Below are 22,230 nucleotides of genomic sequence, written 5' to 3' on the forward strand. Positions count from 1 at the left end.
TTTTAAATTTTACTAATGTTTAGGGATAAGTAACAAAAATGTTATTTATGTATTTTGCTTAATTATTCATATTTAATTATTCATATTCAAACGGTTTATGTATTTTGCTTAATTATTCATATTTAATTATTCATATTCAAACGGGAAAGGGAAAAAGGAAAAACAACATGTCATCTTTAAGTTTGGCCTCTAAGGGGAGTTATTATACCATGGAAATATTTTTCATTCCATGAGTAAAACTTTTGTTAAACATTTAGACCTAAATCGAGTTCATTTAATATGTTTTTTCAAATGTAATAAATATATAAGTGGGAAATTGTTCCATAATATTTTACAAGATGATGTGGAAATAAGGTGGAATTCACTTAAGTATGGCATGATCATGGCACTATTAGATGAAGAATATGAAGAAAAAAAAAATAGGTGGTATCACATTGAGAAGATTTTTTTTTGTAAGCTAGTAAAAAAAAATTATTCATAAAAAGATTTTACATTGATATTATGATTGTCTAAAAAGACTAATCTAGGAGTATAAGTCTCCAACCAAATATTCCTAAAAGAGCATCCAGGCTTCCAAAAAGAAGGATCAAAATTGATCAACATTTACTATTGTTCTTATAGAGCTAATACAAAGATAAGCAATAAATTTATGTGCTCCGAAACCAAAAGAGTTAATAAAACTAGTATCAGAAAACTATGCCAAGAGTGAGCCTTTGTTATCATTTTATTGCATCAAGAGCCATTGAGAAGGTCTAAAATAGAAGAGAAAAAAATGCCAACATCATTTGTTTGCCTAAAAGATACAACTAAAATGTCATACCTGTTGATACTACTGAAATGAAAGAAACTATGAACTCCTTGGAATCAAGAACAAAACACAAGTACAAAAGAGGGACCAAAATCTTTGGGTTGGGCCCAAACCCAAGGGTCTCAGCCCTCTGAAACTAACTTAGATGCAACTTAGTATCCAACTTCTCATTATCATAAAGTAAAGGTCTCATACATCACATAAAATTTCAAAATGACAATGTCAAGCTTCAAGCTCAATAGCTACACCTAGCTGAATAAAAACTTCAAATCCTAATGATATTTTCTTATTTTTTATTTATAAAAAATGGTAGCTGATAGTAGCTCCCTTGAAAATAGGAGTGATTCCCTCCTTGATCTCGGAAATGGTGGATCTTGTCCCTCTTGAGCTTCACTTGGACTAGGATTTACTCGGCTTCCAATGAATTCAAACTAGTGAGAGAGGATGTTGTGATCCCAAGCCGAGTTAGGGAGTTAAGGAGGTGGGAAAATCCCCTAGATTCTCTCATGGTTGACTCCATAAAGCCCCTACATAGTAATCACCTAAAAATGTTTATTTTTCCTACAATTAAACCACATTAGGCCACATGCAATGACAAACCCCTTTTACTCCTCTTACTAAGCATAATATAACAAAAATTGTGTATTAATGTGAGATAATGATAGTTTTAAGGCTAGAGGATGGCATGATGATCTTCAAAATATACCTATTGATGGGACTCATCAGCAGGATCATGAAGGTTATTCACAAATTTGTCGGCCATAATTAGGGTTTTCTTACTTTACGCCCAATTGATCTAAATCTACTATAAATCTCCACAAAATACCCAAAGAAACCTTCTCTTATACAAATATGATTCATAAACTGCCATGGATATTCCATCGAACAATTCGTCACAGCATATCTGATAAAATTATATTTAAAATCTGAAATTCTACACTATTACAGATTTATTAAATTTTTGGATCTATATATTTATTGTTAATAGTTGATGAAAGGTGGTTTTCCCCTTGATGAAAGGAGATTTTGGGGTAAGGAAAAATCCCCTTTCATTTACAAATTTCGATCCTAAGGCTTGTGGGTTATGAGCCCACTCTTTATCGGAAGCGTTAAACATTGCACTCAGCCTCAAAACCCAGGACCATACAACATATCAGAATACATGGATGCACAAGAAATACACGGAAAACCCGACCCGAAACACTTAAGGCCGGACTTCAAAATTATACACCCGCGTTCAGAACTCCATCGGATCCGTCCAGGTCCAAAGCTTTTCCACTGCTCCGATCATTCATTATCTCCGATCTCCGATCGGCGCTATATCGGCCTATCGGTGATATCGCTTATCGGCCATCGGCACATCGCATTCCCTGAAATCCGATCACCGATCAAATCAGGACCGTCGATCCTGGCTCCAATCCGACGGTCCTCATTCAATCGCAAAACCGCTATCGCATCATCTCTTCGGCCAGTTCTGATATCGTTCCAATGGGTTTTCTCCGATGCGATATATCGGCGATCGCTCATCGGCATTTCTTGAAGCCTGAGGCCCGTCCCTTTGTAAACCATATTTGCCGATGCAATATTGATGCGACTCTGTCCTCAGCGATATGATCCTATCCGTTGATCATATCGATCCAACGGATCCTGTGTATTGACCCATCCATTCCTCTTTGGCTTGGTCTCGTTTGCCTTTGATGGATCTCTGCGTTAAAACACGAATCTGCCACATTCGTTTAAGCACGCAACACAACAGTTAATTCTATATCTTTAGATCGCCATTAATCCTACAGTGATCGATGGTCGGTCAACAATATCGCAACACAGGATTTAACTCATTTATGAAATACACACACAGGTGTACAATATCAACACTAAAACACACTTTTATATTATACATCTACAGGCTTCTATTACAGCCTAAGGCATTTCAGCCTTAGGAACAGTTCTCCTTCGATTACATTTTGATCACTCTGTTCTCACAAATTTCTATCTATCACTCTATATTCCTCTCCCTGTCTGTCTCATGATATATATATAGAACACGCAGGTTCATCGTTACAAAAATATTGGATCGGATCACTAAAAGGATCCGATCAATCCTCTCCTTGATTTCCTCTCACAAATCACTCAACAATGCATACATGGAAGATAATTACAAATGACAAGTCTTCTAGAGACTCTATTAATTCCATCAAATTAGCTCTATTTTAAAGAAATTTTCCCCGGTTTACTCCGATGGTCCACGTCTCCTCCTTCTCCGCTTTAAAATTTGCATTTTGATTAAGGGGGGTTAGATGCTCCCGCATCAATAGTGCATGCATGCGAATTAAAATTATGAAAAAAATAGAGAATGGAAAAATAAAAACTTGCACATACATTTGACACAAGATATGCTCAAGGAAACCCTTTCGAGAGAAAATCCCAGTTGGAAGGTAACATTGCTTCACTTTCTTTCTTTGTATGTAAATATGGCTACAGGTTCGCACAAATCCTCTCTATGTACTCTACCTCCTATAACTCTTGGTTATTTTTTTCAATTATGGAACAAATGCACTCGAAGGAATGAAACCCATTTTCCTCTCTGTGGCCCTGTTATAACACAACCAAATAACCTACTAGTGGTTAGGATTGACTAACTAAAATTAACTAGAGTTACAATATATACTCTTATAGAGTTTTCTACATCATAATAACATTGATAGCCCCTTTTCCATGAATATTGGGGGCTAACATTGTATCCTTACGAATTATGGTGGTGAAAATAGGAATGTCAACTTCTAAGTGGCATAACTTTTGCATACTAACTCTGATTGACACAATTCTTGCACCATTAGAAAGGTATCTGTGTGTAGAATAGGAAAAAAATATTACATATTAAATTAGTATTTTTCTGCTACAACACCCTCCAAAATTTCACTACATTTGAATTTTGGAGCCTACTTTATTGTCATATCGACTGTCACCTTGGTTGTCAAGTGTCGTTTTGTGTCGATTCATGTGTTTTGAGTGTTCTTAAGTGTCGTCGCATTGATTTAAATATCCACATCTGAATTTCATGGCCACAACACCTTTCTTGTCATAAAATGACACTTTTGGGTCGCAGTCGCACACACTTCACTATTTGTACTTAGGAAATGTGCATAAAGTGGTGTTTTGATGTATATTCATTGTTGGTTGCATTTGTCTAATATTTATTGATGATTTAGTATGTGTTTCACTTATTTTTATGTCCAAAACTCATCTTTCCCATTCCTTGACCAATCATCCACACTTAGAAAAGTTTCAGTTGAAAAGAGAGCCTATTAATGCCAAGAGCACATGAGCGCACTCCAAAGCCTTGATGGGAGATCCTTCATTTCTCAGAAGCATGCCCTGTGCCCTCCCTCAGAGCTGGGTGCACTCTCAAAGCACGAATCCCCTTCCTTGTCCCAAACTATGCCCTCTAAGAATGACTAGGTCTTTCTAGAGTGAACTCCTTCGAGTCGAAGAAGTGCGTCCTCCTTGAGTGCACTGGTACATCCTGAAGACCCAAAGATTATCCCTTCAACCTTTCGCTATGCGCCATGTGCCCTCCTGAACTGATTGAGCACATTGTCGCATCCTAAAGGCACAAATCCCAAGCCTTCAGTCTTCAGAATTGTGCCCTGCACCCTCTTTGTGCCCTCTTGAGCACATGAGCTCACCTCAAAGGCATGAAGCTTTAGCCTTTAGCCTTCATGAGTGTGCCCATGTGCCCTTCCTCTCTCCCTTGAACGCATAACGCACTTGGGAAGCCCGAATATTTTCCCTTCCTCCTTCAGACTTATGGCATGTGCCCTGCCCTGACTACCTTGCTTTTTAGGGTGCATGAGCACATCCTGAAGCCTCAAAGCTCCTCCTTCTCAACCCTTCAGTCTTTCAAAGTGCACCCTTATGTTGTGTAGCTCCATTGACTTTTTTAGGCATGCCCAAAAGGCATGAAGAGTAAAATCTGCATAAAACATGGTAGAGTAGGATGTTTTTAGGCTGGTGGTTGGTCATCATGAGTGATTGTAGAAACAGGTATTATAGGGACCTCATGGAAAGCACACACAAAGAAGATCGGATAAAGAGGATAAACAAATGAAGCACAAGAAAAACCAAGAATACACTTGAAACTTGATGATCAAGGTACCATGAATACTCCAAGATTGAAGACCCTTCGGAGGGTGGAAGCATTGTGAGCATAATATGATAAAGAAAAAACATAGCAGCAACCATGTCATCGGTAAAGAAAGTCCATATAATTAGTCACTATCAGTCCCAGTCATGTCAGATGGTGATGTGTCAAGCTTCATCATATGATGACATGGAATACAAAATATATTTTTATAATTATTGTAAATACAAGCAAGTAGAAGTCCAAGAGTCATGTAAATTCAAGAGTCACCAAATTCCAAAGGACATTTAATACCACAACTCATACGTAATTCCAAAAGTCATTTAGAACTTCAAAGGTTGTAGAGGTCCAAAGGCCACTAGAAGTTAGAAAGTCAAAAGCCATGAGGATATGAAAGGTCACTCCTCAGGTTATAAATAGATCATAATTTCTCATATAAAGGACTTTTAGCCTTGGCTTCTCCCACAAAGCATAAGAGAGATAAGTTAGTACTTTTGGGGAGGAAGTAGTTGTCCCAATGCTCCACTATTGGAGCAAGTGATGTTTGTTGTATTCCTGCATCTTGGCACTTTTCCTTAATATTTGAAGCCTTGATGGCCAGCACATTTTCACACAAGGATTATGGATGTTTCTAAGACTATTCTATAAATGTTCATGGTTCATGTTTTCTTTCACCAGTACTAAGGTTTTTGAACTATTTCAGTTATTTTAGTGCGTATTCTATTGAGAATGTGTCGTAATGGTTATAACATTTGTCGTGTTCGTGTGGACTATTTTTTTGGATGTTAGACGAGGAATCCTTGTTTTTATGTGTCTTTATTAGGGTGGTACTATTACTTCTCTCCTAGAGGCTCACTTTCTTTCCCCTCTATGGTAGAAGAACCTTGATGCACTAGCAACTAAAAATTCTCCAGGCACACTTGTTTGCTTTCCAAAGGTGCATATGTGACTCTCTCTCTTACTGAGAACTAAATCCAATGAGGTCTAGCTGGGACCACATGCCAGGGAGACCCCTTGAATGTTTATAGGTCCAGCGCTATCAACAATGCTAGAGCTAGAAGGAGGGCATCTAGATTTTTATAGTTGATAACTCCACCCACCTACATCATACTTCCTCTGGACACGGCAACAAAATTCCCAGCACTTCTCTGACTCATATTCTTGAAGCAGGCAGATATTCTCAACCCAACCCATAACAAAGTTGCGAGATTTCTTACGAGCATATCTGGGCAATTCGACCCATAACCCGTAAGTTCACAAAGGTTATCGAATTAATTCTTGGAGCAAATAATATTCCTTATTTCCGAAGAATAAAGCAACCACTCCTACTGGGATAGTGGTTTATACAGTAGAATATTTTATTTTCGCTACTCTCAAAGAGTTGGCGAAATTTGTAAAAAATATAGAAAAACGAGAGCAACCTCCATCTTTTAGCGTGGGTGATGGGGACAACATTGTGCTTTCAGACGATACTTTCCACATGTTATGAGGACACAAATAAGAGGAAGAAGATCCCTCAGATTCTAAAAAAGAGGAGGAGGAACAGATAAAGACATGGCATACCAATGTCTGGATTGGATGACTTAGAGTCCACTTGCCCTTTGGGTATTTTACATAAGATGCCAAGACACCCAGAAAATATATTAACAAAATATGATCCTGACAAGGCGATCAAAGAAAAAGACCATTTGGATAATTTCTACCTACACTTGCATATGCTAGAGGTACCTTACGATAATGTTGCATGTAGAGTCATTCCTTGTACCTCATATGGTAGAGTGATTGCTTGGTATCATAGTCTTCCTGCAAATTCAATTCAGAATTGAAGGGTGTTTATGAATTTGTTTCTAGAAAAGTTCGTCAATGACAAAACAACAACCATGTTATTAAAAGAGTTGGGGAATGTGAAGATGGGGGGAAATAAAAAGGTGAAAGACTTTAATCATAGATTCAATTGAATATTGAACCAATTTCCTCCGGAGACAGCACCTCATGCCTCCATTATAATTGATTACTATACTTTTGCCTTGCCAACAAGCATATCATAGTTTGTGAAGAGGGCAGTGAAATAAACTTTGGCGCAAAATTTTGATGAAGCCATTGTTGTTGAGAATAACTTGTTCAATTGGGGTCATGTTGATGATGATTCATCCAAATACTCCAAGGATATAAACAAAAGGGGCCTCTTCAAATAAGGCCAAAGATAAAGAAGCTACTGATCTGGAAAGCTTAACCCTATTTCTTGTGGTAAAGTTTATATAGGTGAAACAGGGAGATCCTTTGGAATAAGATTAAAAGAACACATTAATGGTATTACAAGAAATAGGTCGGAAAAATCAGGTCTAGCAGAGCACGCATGTTTCTCCTCACACTATATATGTATGGAACAAGCAAAATTAGTCCACAAGGAAGACCATTATTTAAAAAGAAGGGTGAAAGAGGCAATTGAAATTGAGAAATCCTCCAATAACATGAATAGGGATGACGGTCTTAAATTAAGTAGCACCTGGAAACCCTTATTAAATAAAATGAAAAAGCATTAAATTAATCTAATACTCCCTCTTAATAACATTTGATAAGTCAAAAAAATAAAAATAAAATAAATAAATAATAAAATAAAATAAATTAATTAATTAAAAAAAAAAATTACTTCAATTCAAACTATCTCATAACAAGTAACTCATTTATATAACATATCATATAATTAAATAACAAAAAAGAAAATTATATATCTTTATTATAATAATAATAATAATAATATTATTATTATTATTATGATGAAAAATAATATTAATTATAATAATAATAATAATAATAATAATAGAGATTACATTACATTGCGATCAACGATTGGATAGAGAGAGCGCTCTGATGCGATTCAATAGCAATCGATTCAAAACCCTAGCCGCCGCTGAAGGGACCTGCCATTGCCGCTGCAGGTTCTTCCTCTGAAGGCCAACCATGGCACAAGCTGCAGGAGGGGAGAGCTCCGCCTCCCCTCCAATGGACACGCCCTCATCTGACAAGACGCAGAAGACTGCGACTCTGCACCCTGCAGGCACAGGTCCAGAACCTGAGAAAGAAAAGCAAAGGACGAATGAGGAAAAGCTGCATTCAGCTCGGAATGAAGAGGACAACACAGGCAATGATAAGCACACCAATGCGACGTCATCTCAGACAAAAGTGACCTCAGCCACATGTATTCCAAAAGCCGCAGAACCGATCAAGATCGAGCTGCCAAGCCACCGCATCAATGGGGAGATCCAATTCATGCAGGATCATGCACTTATCGGAAAGTTCTTGGGATTCTGGCCCACAGAAAAAGCCTTACAAGGATGGATAGCCTCAAAATGGAAGCCCAAAGGACAAGTAACCCTGCAGCTTGGCCCAAAGGGCTTCTTTACAGCCATCTTTCACTGTATAGAGGACAAAATAAGGATATTCGAAGGCGGCCCATACTTCTTTAACTCTTCAGGCTTGTATCTAACGGAATGGAAGCCCAGATTCAACCCTGATAAAGAAGACTTCAGTTGGGCCCCTGTTTGGATAAGAATGTATTCCCTTCCCGTGGAATATTGGAGAGAAGAAACGCTGGCAGACATCGGCAACAGACTGGGGACCTTCATCAAAGTTGCAACCGAAACAAAGACTCGCAAATACACCTCATATGCTAGGATCTGCGTTCATATGCACCTAACCAAGGCCCTAGCAGACTCGGTAAGTCTCTTTCACGATGACTTTGAATGGAAACAGCCTTTAGATTATGAGCATATCCCTTTCCGCTGTCGAAAATGCCATGAGCATGGCCACCTCTTCCGAGACTGTCCCTTAAATGCACAGTACAAGGCTTCATCTAATGATTCTAACAAGGACTCAGATGGTTTCATCAAAATCCCCACCCGCCGCAGGCACGCCAAAAAAAACCAAGCAGCTACGGATCAAGCCTTTAAAGCGGACCCCCAGAACCGCTTCTCTGTTCTAGCCTCGCATGATAAGCAAGATAGTCCCAACTCTGATTCCCCGGATCAGCCCCTCCCACCCTCACCCTCCCTCATCCGTTCCACCCCCTTGTTCTCCTCAGACCCAGCCTCTTCCACCGCTGCTCCTTCACCCTCCATAGAGAAAACCAAATCAGTTTCAGATCTCGGTCCCTTATTCCCATCTAAGGGGAAAACCATGTTGAATGAAAAGCAACAAGCATCAGATATGGATCTCGACGCAGCTCTAGCCCTGAGTCTTCATGAAGATGCAGAGGAGGAGGACCACAACTCTCCAATTGTTATGGAGGAAGACCCGGAAGATGTAGATCTAGAAGAGCTTGACATCTCCAAACTTGACATCTCCAAACTTGAGACAGCATGCAAGCAAAAAGAGTACAACTCAATCCCCCCCTGGCAAATAGACAAACTTGAAGGAGTCCTAACCAAGGTGCAGCACCATAAAAGCCTGGGAATACAAGGAGGTAGCCACTGGGATGGAAAAAAGATCCTCAAAGAAACAAAGAAAAGGGGCAGAAAAACAGACCTTCAGAGAACAATAATAGTAGGGGAGCTACTTATGGATTCGGGGCGATTTCCCAAGTTGACCAAGTTCTACAAACCCAAATCTCAGTTTACATGAAGCTCATTTCATGGAATGTAAGAGGACTCAACAGTCCCTCCAAACACAGAATGATCAAAAATCTGATAATGCAAGAAAAACCAGCAATAGTTTTTCTTCAAGAAACAAAAAGCAGCAGCACAGCGATAGACAGACTTAGCAATAAAATATGGGCAGGCAGCAGTTCAATATCAGTAGACGCCTCAGGGGCCTCTGGTGGTCTTGCCATTCTATGGAACCCGCAGATTGTTTCACTTGATAATTTTCATGCCACTCTTCATCTTATTCAAGCTACCTTCCACCTCATTGGAACCAATATCCATGGGCATCTCACCAATGTATATTTTCCGCAGACAATTCAGCAAAAATTGGACCTCCTGGACACGATCTCCACCCTCAATGAAAACAGACACTTCCCCTTATGGATTGGAGGAGGCGACTTCAACATAATAAAATCCATGGAAGAAAAACAAGGGGGCAGAATCAGGCTCGACAGTGATAGCAGCGGCTTCAAGCAATTCCTACAAAATAATCAGCTCATGGACATTCCTACCTCCAATGGCATTTTCACCTGGTCCAACAAGCGCCGAGGAGCTCACCACATTGCCTCAAGGCTAGATCGATTCTTAATTTCAGACAACGCGATCCACCTTGGAGGGGATTTTAACGCCTCAATTATTCCCCAAGGAGGCTCAGATCACTGGCCAATTTTGCTCCAATGGTCCAGACCTGGCAACTGCTGCAACAGACCCTTTCGATTCGAAGCCTTTTGGCTCACAAACACTAATTTCAAGGTCGTGGTCAATAATGCCTGGACATCTTACATCCCACCAGCGGGAGCTAAGATGTATCAGTTTCAACAAAAGCTGAAAAATTTGAAACAAGTTCTCAAAGTATGGAACCGCACTCATTTTGGCAACATACAGGAGAGCAGACAAAAACTGGAGCAGAAAATGAAAGCACTACAGCAAGTATTCATTCTGGAAGGCCGCACAGAAGAACAAATTCAACAGGAGCAGATCCTCTGGAATCAAATTGAAGAACGTCAAAAACAAGAGGAAATTCTATGGCGGCAAAAATCTCGAATCAGCTGGCTTAAAGATGGAGAGAAAAATACAAAATTTTTCCACAAAACTACCATACAAAGGCGTATGCACAACAACATTACCTTCGTCAACAATCAACAGGGTGAAAGAATTGAGGCTCATGAAGACATGGAAAAAGAATTCACAGGATACTTCAAGGACATTCTAAAGGAACCTGACGGCAACCGGGATGAGGCAATCAGAGCCATCACGCAGCATATTCCAAAAATTATAAATGAGGATCACAACAATAAATTGCTCCAACCCATATCATTAAAGGAAGTTGAAGAAGCCATGGCTCAGCTCAAAGACGGCAAGGCACCAGGGCCTGATGGATTCACAGCCAATTTCTTTCATGAATTTTGGGAACTCATCAAAGCTGAAGTATGGGACCTAGTGGAGGAATCCCGAAGCATGCACTGGGTCCTCCCGGCCCTCAACTCAACCTTCATAGCCTTGGTACCCAAAGAAGCAGCATCAAACAAACCAGAGAAGTACAGACCAATAGCGCTATGCAATGTGATCTACAAACTCATTTCAAAGGTCATTGCAAACCGACTCAAACCGCTCCTTCCCCTGCTCATCTCTCCAGAACAGACGGGTTACGTAGAAGGCCGGCAGATCATGGATGGAATAATTCTATCAAACGAAGTAATACATTCATTAAAGCTTCTCAAAAAACCAGGTATGCTTCTAAAATTAGATCTTTCTAAAGCCTTCGACAAGCTTAGCTGGAATTACATTCATAAAATGCTCTTGGCTTTTGGCTTTAATGCAACCTGGACCAGATGGATCATGAACCTAATCACATCTCCCAGTTTCTCTGTCTTACTGAATGGCTCTCCCTCATCTCCTTTTCATCCCTCGCGTGGCATCAGGCAAGGGGATCCACTTTCACCTTTTCTCTTCGTTCTAATGGCCGAAGGGCTCAGCAGGCTCCTCAAATCGGCAGTCTCCTCCCAAGCTCTCAAAGGCATCTCTCTCCATGGTCGCACTCCTCAGACACATCAGCAATTCGTTGATGATACTATGCTTTTCGGGCACCCTTCCTCAAAAGAAGCCTCTGTTTTCAAATCTCTTCTCTCCCTCTTCTCTGAAGCCTCTGGCACTTCCATTAACGCTGCAAAATCTCAACTCTTCTTCTTCAACACCCCCCCCACCACGCAAAGGAACATTGCTCGAATTCTGGGATTCACAATATCCCACCTGCCCTCTAAATACCTGGGAGCTCCCCTTTCAGACTCAGCAATCAAGCATGCGTCCTGGAGGTCGCTCTTGGATAAACTCGAATCAAAGCTCTCATCCTGGACTTTCCGGGCTTTAAATATGGCAGGCAGGCTAGTCCTAATCAAATCAGTATTACAAGCAATGCCGCTCTATCTTTTCTCCATCTTGGCAGCTCCAAAATGGGTACTGAAAGCCATACGCAATCTCCAACGCAACTTCCTCTGGGGCTCCACTGGCCTGAATCGGAAATGGGCTCTAGTCAACTGGACAGAGGTTTGTAAAACCAAATCAGAAGGAGGATTAGGACTTCGGGATCCGCTTCAAAGCAACAACACAATGGGAGCTCGAATTTGGTGGAACTGGGTCTCCAAGCCAAACACCCCATGGGCTCAATTATGGCAAGCAAAATACGCCAAAGGCAGCCAATGGAGTGATCTCATCAGAATCAACCCTACAGCGCAAGGATCACTCATCTGGAATAATGCAAAAACTCAAAGCAGCTTCATACAAGAACACAGCTTCTGGGAAATTCACTCAGGCAAAGCAGCCAGATTCTGGGAAGACTCATGGCAGCAACTCCCTAAACTTGCAAATCTGTTTCACAAACCACTTTGGCAAGCTCATATGAAGCAAGAGAGCATCACACAGGTTCACCAATTCTGGCAGCAATCTACACTTCATGACTTTCAGACATGGAAACCGGCGCGACTCTGGCAAATAGACTGGCAGGGAGAACTGTACACCGATATTGATCAGGAACTCACAAACAGGAAAATCTGCCACTCCAACCAGCAGGATAAACTCAGATGGGGCTACACAACCAAAGGAACATTTACCACAAAAGAAGCCCATCACTTGCGCTACTCAGATCTCCAGGCGGCCAAAGATCAAATCTGGGAACAAGTCTGGCACTCAGGGCACTGGCCCAAGATTTCTACCTTTTTATGGCTACTAAGCAAAAAACGCATACTCACTTGGGATAATCTGATAAAAAGAGGATTTGTCGGGCCCTCCAGATGCCCAAACTGCAACATCAACTGTGAAACCATTAGTCACCTAATGGAAATGTGCCCACTAGCAAAGCAACTCTGGGAGAAAGTTGAGAAATGCAACATGAGAGCAAACCAAAGACAGGAGGATGTAACGGAAAACATAAGGAACTGGTCCAAAAAGCCGTTTAAAAGCCTGATTCTTAACTCTCTGTGGAGTATTATACCAGGCTTTCTGTACTGGACCCTATGGAAGGAGCGTAACCACAGAATCTTCAACAACACATACAGATCTATAGATGATATTTGGCTCATCCTCAAAAAAAACATTCAGGAAACCCTGGCCATCAAAGCCTGGCAGGACACTGACATGCCAGAAACTCAGCAGGAGCGCCTCATTCTGAAAGAATGGAATCTTGATCTCAAGGCCTTAGTCAAGGTAATCGCCAATCCCTCTATCAGATCCACCTCCCAATCTTCTTGGTCCCCACCAGCATTCAACTCATACAAGCTGAACTTCGACGGAGCAGCCAAAGGTAACCCTGGCCCTGCAGGATTTGGGGGAGTCATCAGACGACACACAGGAGAAGCAGTACATTTATATTATGGAACAATAGGCAAAGACACCAACAACGCCGCAGAACTGGAAGGTCTCTGGAAAGGAATCTGTCTCGCTGAACAACATCACTTCTTCCCACTTGAAGTTGAAGGCGACTCTCTTATACTCATAGAGGCGGCCAAAAGAATACAGGCTGGGGCTAAGGCAGTCAAAATTGCAACAAGTTGGAGGCTGCTTAGCCGATTGGAATCCCTGGAGGAAAAGCTCCATAATCCCCACAATATAACCTTCCATCATGTAAGGAGAACTGCAAACCAGGTAGCAGATCGGATGGCAAATCAAGGCGTGTCACAGTCGACACCTTACTTCTCAGGCTCACTGGATACGGTAGATGATGCTCAACTCAAAAAGGATTGCATCTCTTTGGTGCAAAAAGACCTCTCTCTCCCGGATGCGGGTGATTTCACCGCGCGATAGGCAAGTGGCTCGTCACATGGGCAGGTGTCAGCCCGGACGAGCCACGATTAACCAGCACGCAGGCACAGTAAATGCGATGGAGGGTGAAGTAACTTGGGTTTTAAAGCTGGTCTTTTCGGCATTCATTGCGCAGCAGAGAGCGAGGAGGATGGCGCTCCATAAACTCGAACCCCATGCCGCTTTCCTGCATTCCTTCAAGCCGTCCGAGCAAGCGCTGGCAGAGACGGAACATTCTCTGGTTCAGTGTAAGATTTCTCAGAGGAATTCTTGTCTGGAGATGCAGAGAGAAAGGCCCAGAATGAGCAGCCGTCGTGGCGGTTCCAGGGGTCGTGCTGCTACATAGAGGCCAGTCATTTCGCCTTCCTCATCGGTGGAAATCACTTCTGAGCAGAATAGGAACCCGAGCAGACTTGCAGGCCGCAGCAATATGCGTGAGAGGGGAGAAATTATGGATTGTGGTCATATGGAGCATCCGGCTGTTCGCTACCGGATCCCCTGCACTTTGGAGAACAACACTCTCATTGTCTCAGTCTCGGTGGAACATTGCAGCAGTCTCAGGGGGCAATTGGAAGACCTGAATGTGCCAGTGGTCGATATGCAAGTTCCTATGGTTGATATGAGGCGGCCAACCAGAGCAGACATTCCCCCAGCCACACAAGCAGCTGATGCTGGCCCCAGTGAGCCGGTACAGAGGTCTTTGCTCTCGGACACGGAGGAATCCCAGAAGCTCAAAGGCAAAATGAAGGATGAGCCTTACACAACTGATGAGGAATAGCTCAGCCATCATTATGAGCTTCGCTGCCGGGAAAGGAACGCAACTCTCTGTTCGTCTCTTCCGCTCTCTTTGTCTGTTTGTCATTCTGTCGGTTTATGTGTCCACTATGTTGATTTTAATGTCCCCTGTGTCAGTTCATATGTTGTCTGTCGGTTTATGTGTCCACTGTGTCGATTCATATGTCCACTGTGTCGGAATTTGCACCGTCAAAGGTCGCTTTGCTAGTCAAGGTGGTAAGCTGATTCATTTTTGTAATTGTGTTGCTCTGAAAGATCCATTATGGGGAAAATGCCAATCTCTCTGGAGATGCAGGGCCACGGCCCTGATGTAAAAACTGCTGTAATTTTTGATATTTTGTAATATAAATAGCATAGTCTTACGTAGAAAAAAATAATAATAAGAATAGATAAATAACTAATAATAAGAATAATGTTTAAATTGTATTAAATAAAAAATAATAATATTTAAAAAAATAAAAAATAAATAAATGAATAATTAAAATTAATAAATAAACAGAAAATAAATATAAATAATATATATATATATATATATATATAAATGAATGATATACAATTAAATAAAATAATATAATACAAATAAATAAATTAACACATAAAATAATATAATATATATAATAAACAAATTAACACATAAAATAATATAATATATATAATAAAGAAATGCTTTCAGATATATTCAACCATTAAAACCTAAAATTTAAAATCATAATTATAATATTAAAAAAAATATTAAAAAAAAAAATTAATTAATTAATTAATAATTATGAACTAATCAGGCCGACATATAAGCAAAAAGATATCAAATAACAAGTAATTCATTTATATAACCTATCATATAATTAAATAACAAAAAAGAAAATTATATATCTTTATATTAATAATATTAATAATTATATAAAGAATAATAATAATAATAATAGTATGAATAATAATATTAATTATATTAATAATATACTAATAGATAAATAACTAATAATAAGAATAATGTTTTAATTGGATTAAATAAATAAATAAAATAAATTAAAATAAATGAATAGTAAGTAATTAAAATTAATAAATAAACAGAAAGTAAATATAAATAATAATAAACTAAAAAAAATTAAAAAAAATAAATAATTAAATAAATGATATACAATTAAATAAAATAATATAATACAAATAAATAAATTAACACATAAAATAATATAATATATATAACAAATAAAGGCTTTCAAGGCTTTCAGATATATTCAATCATTAAAAAAAAATCATAATAATAATACTAAATAAATATTTAAACAAAATTAATTAATTAATTAATATATATATATATATATATATATATATATATATATATATATATAATTAATAATTATGAATCAATCAGGCCGACATTATAAAGAAAAAAGATATCAAATATCTTTCTAAACAATTATTAATAGCTCCATAATTTTCACGACTCTCTTCTCAAAATACAGATTTCATTGCCCTGATGATGGACTCACCTAGCTAGTCCGAAACGTTGGTTTCATAAATTGTTCACAGGTTTTTCCACTAGCATAAAGATCAAGACTATGTCCAACGAGTTGGCAGAACTACAACCGAGCACAAGTTGGACCACTTTCAGCAGTAAGCCCTTGAATTCTAACTTCTTGAGGAATTTCAATAACAACAACAATAAAAATAGTAAGCAGACTAAGTCTATACTGAGCTCGAATGTCGTGTTGAATGTCGAGAGTATGGGCATGGACCAATATTGTTCTTTTCACCAAGAATATCATTCAAAAAATACATGCCCACAGTGGAATCACAACATGAATGCTTTAGCTTGACATATGATTGACTCAGTGCTTGCAGATGAGAAGATTGAACAAACAAAAGAAAAGGAAGAATCTAAGGCGGTTGAAGGGACTGCAAGTTTCGAACACACAATTAATAGTTTCGTTTGTGTGTTCAATGATAAGAAGAAAAACACTAAAGAACCACCACCAAATGAGGCCCCAACTCAAAATCAAAACAACCAATATAAATTGAGACGTCAAGGGCCCATTCCTAAACAAGACATGACGAGGCAAAAGATGAAAGAACATCAATTAAGAAAACTCACTCTTCCCATCAACCAAGCTTCGAGCAAGTCTGGAGATACTAACACAACAAACAAGACTTCCGCCAACACTAAAAGCAAGACCATCACACCAAAAGTACCAGGTAAAGTCACTCCTCCAGACACTTCAGCAATCCTCGCTACTCTTGACTACAACATAGTCGAGGATATGAAGAAAGAACATTCAAATATTTTAATCTTTGACCTCACAAGAATAGCAGGCCAGCTGGAACTGCTTGTTCGAGCCCTTGATTAGGCCTCATCAGGTAATAATGCTTCTTCCCAAAGGATATCTGGTAATTCTTCTGTTCCCATTGATTATTTCGTTAACGCTGCAACATTAGAAGATAATACTCTTTCCCCTCCATTTCTATTGACTTAAAATTTTCAATTACAATGTTCACAATTGTTTAGTTGATTCTGGTGCATCCATAAATGTAATTCCATTATCTGTTGCAAAGAAAATAAATGCCAAATGGGAAAAAATGAAGGCACAAATTATTTAGTTGGAAAGATCTTTGGTCCAGGCTATTGGTGAACTTAGAAATGTTCTTATTAGATTATCTAAAGACAATCGAGTTCACCAATGTATAAATACCATATTCGAGACATACCGGAAGCATATGGTTCACTCCTTAGTCAAGATTAGTCAAAAAAATTACAAGTTTATTTTCAAACCGACTGGCCACATGTGGCTTCCATATAGGGGAAAGAACAATCAGATCCGAGTGGAAACAGAAACTTACATGAAATACACGGTTACATCCTTGGAAGGTAAAAATGAGTCGATCGCTTTCGTTGATCTAATTTTTGGTAATTTCTTTTTGGAAACTGACCTTGGGTGCTATCTTGCACAACCATCACTGATTCCACCAGATACACAGCTGGAGCACCTTCCTTTCTCTCTAACTGGTGAAAATTATTTATGTAATATAGATGTACATAGTATTACTAGTCATAATGGTAGTAATTGTACATGAAATAGCTTCGTATCTTGTAAATTTTGGACTCTTCACTTTGATGGTTCTAATACACAGGATGGTTCCAGAGTAGGTTGTGTCCTTACAGACCCGTAAAATAAGAGACATGTACCTTCATGCCATCTAGAGTTCGAGTTCACTAATAACACTGCAAAATATGAAGCACTCATACTTGGATTGAAGAAAGTTATAGTCCCGAAGGTAGAGTTTCTAAAGGTAATCGATGACTCAGAGGTAGTCACTCGTTAGGTACGAGATACTATACATTGCGTTTCATCTCATCTCAAAAACTATGAACAGGAGGGATGGTGTTTGAAAAATCATTTTAAATATTTCAATATTGTTTCTATTACAAGAGTTAGAAATGCAACAGCATATACATTATCAAATGCTACTACTAGGATGTCGCCATTGAAAAATGGTTTTTCTTTTGAAATTTTATATAAACCATCTTTTCCTAACAATGTTACTAATTTACGTGTTTTCAATGACGATCGAAAGATACTACACTTTATGGAAAATTTTGATGTATTTAAATACGTTGCCATAAAGGAGGATGAACACAAGCAGGATCTACAAGAAGCATCTCAAGCACCAAAAGGAAACACCATGCCAAAAGGCATAGTGTCCTTAGAGAAATTATATGAGTTTCAGAACCGGTTTAGAGGGCCAACAAACAAAAAGACTCAAAGCTCAAAGCTTGCATCTGAACAAGTATATTTGGGAACCCCACAAGATCCAAAGTATGTCAATATTGGTACCTTCTTTTCTCCACAAGAGCGACAAGAATTTATTCATTTATTTAAGCAGTATCAAGATGTGTTTTCTTGGATATATGATGATTTAAAGACTTATGATACCCACATCATACAACACATGATTCCTATCAAATAAGGGGTGAAATCGTTCCAGCAGAGGCTATGAAAATTCCACCCAACACTCGAGCCCATTATTCATAAAAGATTGAGAAAGTTGTTGGATGCTCGGATCATCTTTAAAATCAGAGATTCCACGTGGGTGTCCAACTTGGTCCCAGTAAGAAAGAATTCTACTTAAATACGCCTGTGTATTGATTTCTAAAATATTAACTAGGCTTCTGATAAAGAAAACTATCCAGTGCCATCCATGGAGTAGATACTCCATATAATATCTGGGTCTAAAATGTTTTCACTACTAGATGGATTTTCAGGCTATAATCAAGTGCTTGTAGCGGCACTAGACAGGTTGAATACTATGTTCTGGACTAAATGGGGAGCATTCACGTTCAAAAGAATGTCGTTTGGACTAATCAATGCTGGTGAAACTTTTTAAAGAGTGATGGACATTGCCTTTCGTGGCCTTATAGGTTAGAGAATTATTGTCTACTTAGATGATGTCACTATATTTTCTAAGAAAATGTCGAATCATGTACGTCATCTAAAGAAAATGTTTGAGCGGTATCGGAAGTACGAAATTTCTTTGAATCCCAAGAAGAGAATCTTTGGTGTGCTTGAAGGGATCCAGTTATGGCACATCATAACAAAGAGCAGTATTAAGATTGACCCCGATAGGGTCAAGGCTATCACACAGACCTTGCTCCCGATGAATAAGAAATCCATGTAGTATTTATTAGGGAAAGTCAATTTCCTCATAATATTCATCTTTGATTATGCACAGATAGTCAAACCCATACAGGAGATGGTTAAGAAAGATGTAGTGTATAAGTGGGACAAATGGGATAAAGACACATTTTCTTGGATTAAACAGGATATTTTCGATGCACCTGAACTCTTCAATCCAGATTATGGTAAGTATTTCCTACTCTATACATTTTCTTTGGATTTATCAATTTATGTTGTATTAGCTTAGAAGGACAATGAAGGAAATGGGAAACCGATCTCTTTTATGAGTGATAATCTATAGGGACCAGAATTAAATTACACTGCCATTGATAAACAAGAATAAGCAGTATATAAGGCAGAGAATTAATCTAGGCCCTGCTTATTGAAATTTCACACCATTGTATTCGTACCTCACCCAGTAGTAAGAATGTTGCTTTTGCAACAAGAGCTGGGAGAGAAAGGGGTAATTGGGTGACCTATATTCAATAATATGATCTGGAGTTCAAAATAGTTCATACTATAAAGGGTCATGGCCTATGCAAACTAGTTGTTGAAGCAAAGGATTCTCTCAAACAAGATATCTCAGGATGGGAGCAGTAAATTGAAATGTATAATATTGATTTAATTCCTCATTCCACATCCGCAGCACCCTGTTATGCAGAGTTACGATAGTTTTTTAAAATTGACACCTTTCCCTTGCACTTATCAAGTAAACAGAAAAGGGAAAATCCGCTTAAACGCTATATCATATCAAGTGGTCCATGGAATGCTATTCCGGAAGCACCATAATGGAGTTTAGTTAAGGTGACTTGAGCTGCAAGATATGGAGAAGGTTATGAAGAATCTACATGATGGGTCGGCTGGTGGTCACTATGCGGGTGGTACCACAACACATAAAGTTATGGGGGATGGTTATTATTGTCCCACTCTTTTTGAGGATGCTCACACCTATGTCCACAAGTGCCAAGCTTGTAAAAAATGCATCAGTCATGATCAAAGGTCGGTCGCTCCACTTATCCCAATAGTATTTGAAGAACCATTGCAACAATGGGGCCTTGATGTTATAGGATAGATTATTCCACACTCATCAATGCAGCATTGATATATCCTCACAACTACAGATTATTTCACCCTGTGATCGGAAGCAGCTTTACTCAAACAAGTAAATGACCAGGAAGTCATTCACTTTATACAACATAACATCATCATTAGATTTGGCATTCCTACGTCACTTGTGTTTGATAATGAAACATCTCATCATTAAAAAATTATGAGTTTGCATTGGAAAGTTGGATTGTTCTCAAGCATGCATTTAATTACTATCCCCAGGGAAATGGTCTGGTTAAATCCACAAATAAAAATCTTATTCGCATCATTAAGAAGACAATTTTCTCTAAAAATAAGAATTGGCATATTGCTTTGACTAATGCCCTTTGGGCCGACTGTGTTACCCCTAAGCCTTCTCTGAGAACCTCGCCATACTTTCTAGTGTATGGTAAAGAAGTTATCTTACCTCTGAACCTGTACCTCCCAACCTTGCAACTCTCTCAGGAGTCACAAGGTAAACCTTGCCTACTAGTTCAAAACATGACAAACACTTTACTAAAACTCGAGGAAGAGCGGCTCAAAGCCAAAGACCAATTTTCTATGCATCAAAACCATATAAAGTTTTGGTTTGATAGAAAATTCGCAGGGGCGAAGAGCTTTAATGTGGGCGACCTAGTTCTAAGATGGTCTAAACCCCGTGAATATAATGGTAAACATCCAAAGTTCCAACCATTGTGGATTGGACCATTCATAGTTGAAGAGAAACTCGGCCATAATGCTTTCAAGCTCAAATATTTGGACGAGAGGCTTGACCCCCTACCCATGAATGGCCAAGATCTAAAGCATTATTTTCAGTAGTAACTACAGGTTGCAGTTCCTGTACATATTTTTTTGCGTCTTTTCTTTATTTGTTTGTTTTGTGTTGTCACCTATGAGTTTCATGTCTTTTATGTTTTATTGTGTTGGTCACTATACATATATAAGACTTGTCTATGAAAGTGCATGGCCCAATTAGGACTTTTTAGTGCAATAAAAGAGGAATGTGACAACTTCAACACTTGGCTATATGTTTATTCTCCTTCCTTGATTGGGGAAAATTACTTAGGTTGAGGTAAGTCTAAATAGAAAATACGATTCACCCAATAGGAGAACCTTGAGGGAACCTATTAGATCTATGCGTATGCTAGCACCTGAACTGCTCAACTTGGCCTATGTATTCTTGTGTATTAACACATGTCCAATCTAGTAGAGAAGTGAGAAGGGGAAAATTTAAAGAGATCAAACCTAAATCAGAGGTCTTAAAATACTTCTCTGGAGGGGGAATCTCTTGTTCTCTCAATAAGTCGGGATCCATCTTCCGCCCGTTGAAAATAATAAGTTCTAATGCACAGGTCTACTAAATAAATAAATAAATCTTGAAAGAAGAGAAACACTTCATGCACAGGGAGGTGAAGCAAGCGACTTCACTGGGGTACTGTCTAGGCTCGTTGGGAGTGAAGTAATACTTTTTCCCCTAAAATGACTCTTGGGAGGTACTACCCAGGCCTGCTAGCAGCAGAGAAACACCAGAGATGAAAACTCTATACTTTTAATATTATAAACTCATCGCGCATATTACCCTTTCCTGAATTGGACCAATTGTGATAACAGTGTATCTTTATGTGAGTTCAACCAAGTCGAGAAAAGAGAGGATGATGTGTATGAAACCAGGTTGAAAGGGGAACTTGGGGCAATCAATACTCTCTGAAGATATGATCATTAACCAAAATCTAATTCCCAGAAATAGAAGTCGAAGTTCACCCAGTTTATCGCCAAGTGTTGTCGTTGCTACAATACTCT

At 38.9% G+C, this 22,230-nt stretch overlaps 1 protein-coding gene across 1 annotated transcript; it reads left to right on the forward strand.

Annotated features, from left to right (window-relative positions):
- The first annotated feature begins 10,006 nt into the window (after positions 1–10,006).
- LOC149149597 (uncharacterized) lies at positions 10,007–13,885 on the forward strand. The gene has a single exon (XM_089442527.1). The coding sequence runs from the start codon at positions 10,007–10,009 to the stop codon at positions 13,883–13,885; it is 3,879 nt and encodes a 1,292-aa protein (XP_089298653.1).
- Positions 13,886–22,230: the final 8,345 nt, after the last annotated feature.

This window comes from Pinus tabuliformis, chromosome 9, assembly GCF_031772625.1.
Source record: "Pinus tabuliformis cultivar Carrire ecotype Pingquan chromosome 9, CPIR1, whole genome shotgun sequence".
In the NCBI taxonomy this organism is placed as follows: Eukaryota; Viridiplantae; Streptophyta; class Pinopsida; order Pinales; family Pinaceae; genus Pinus; species Pinus tabuliformis.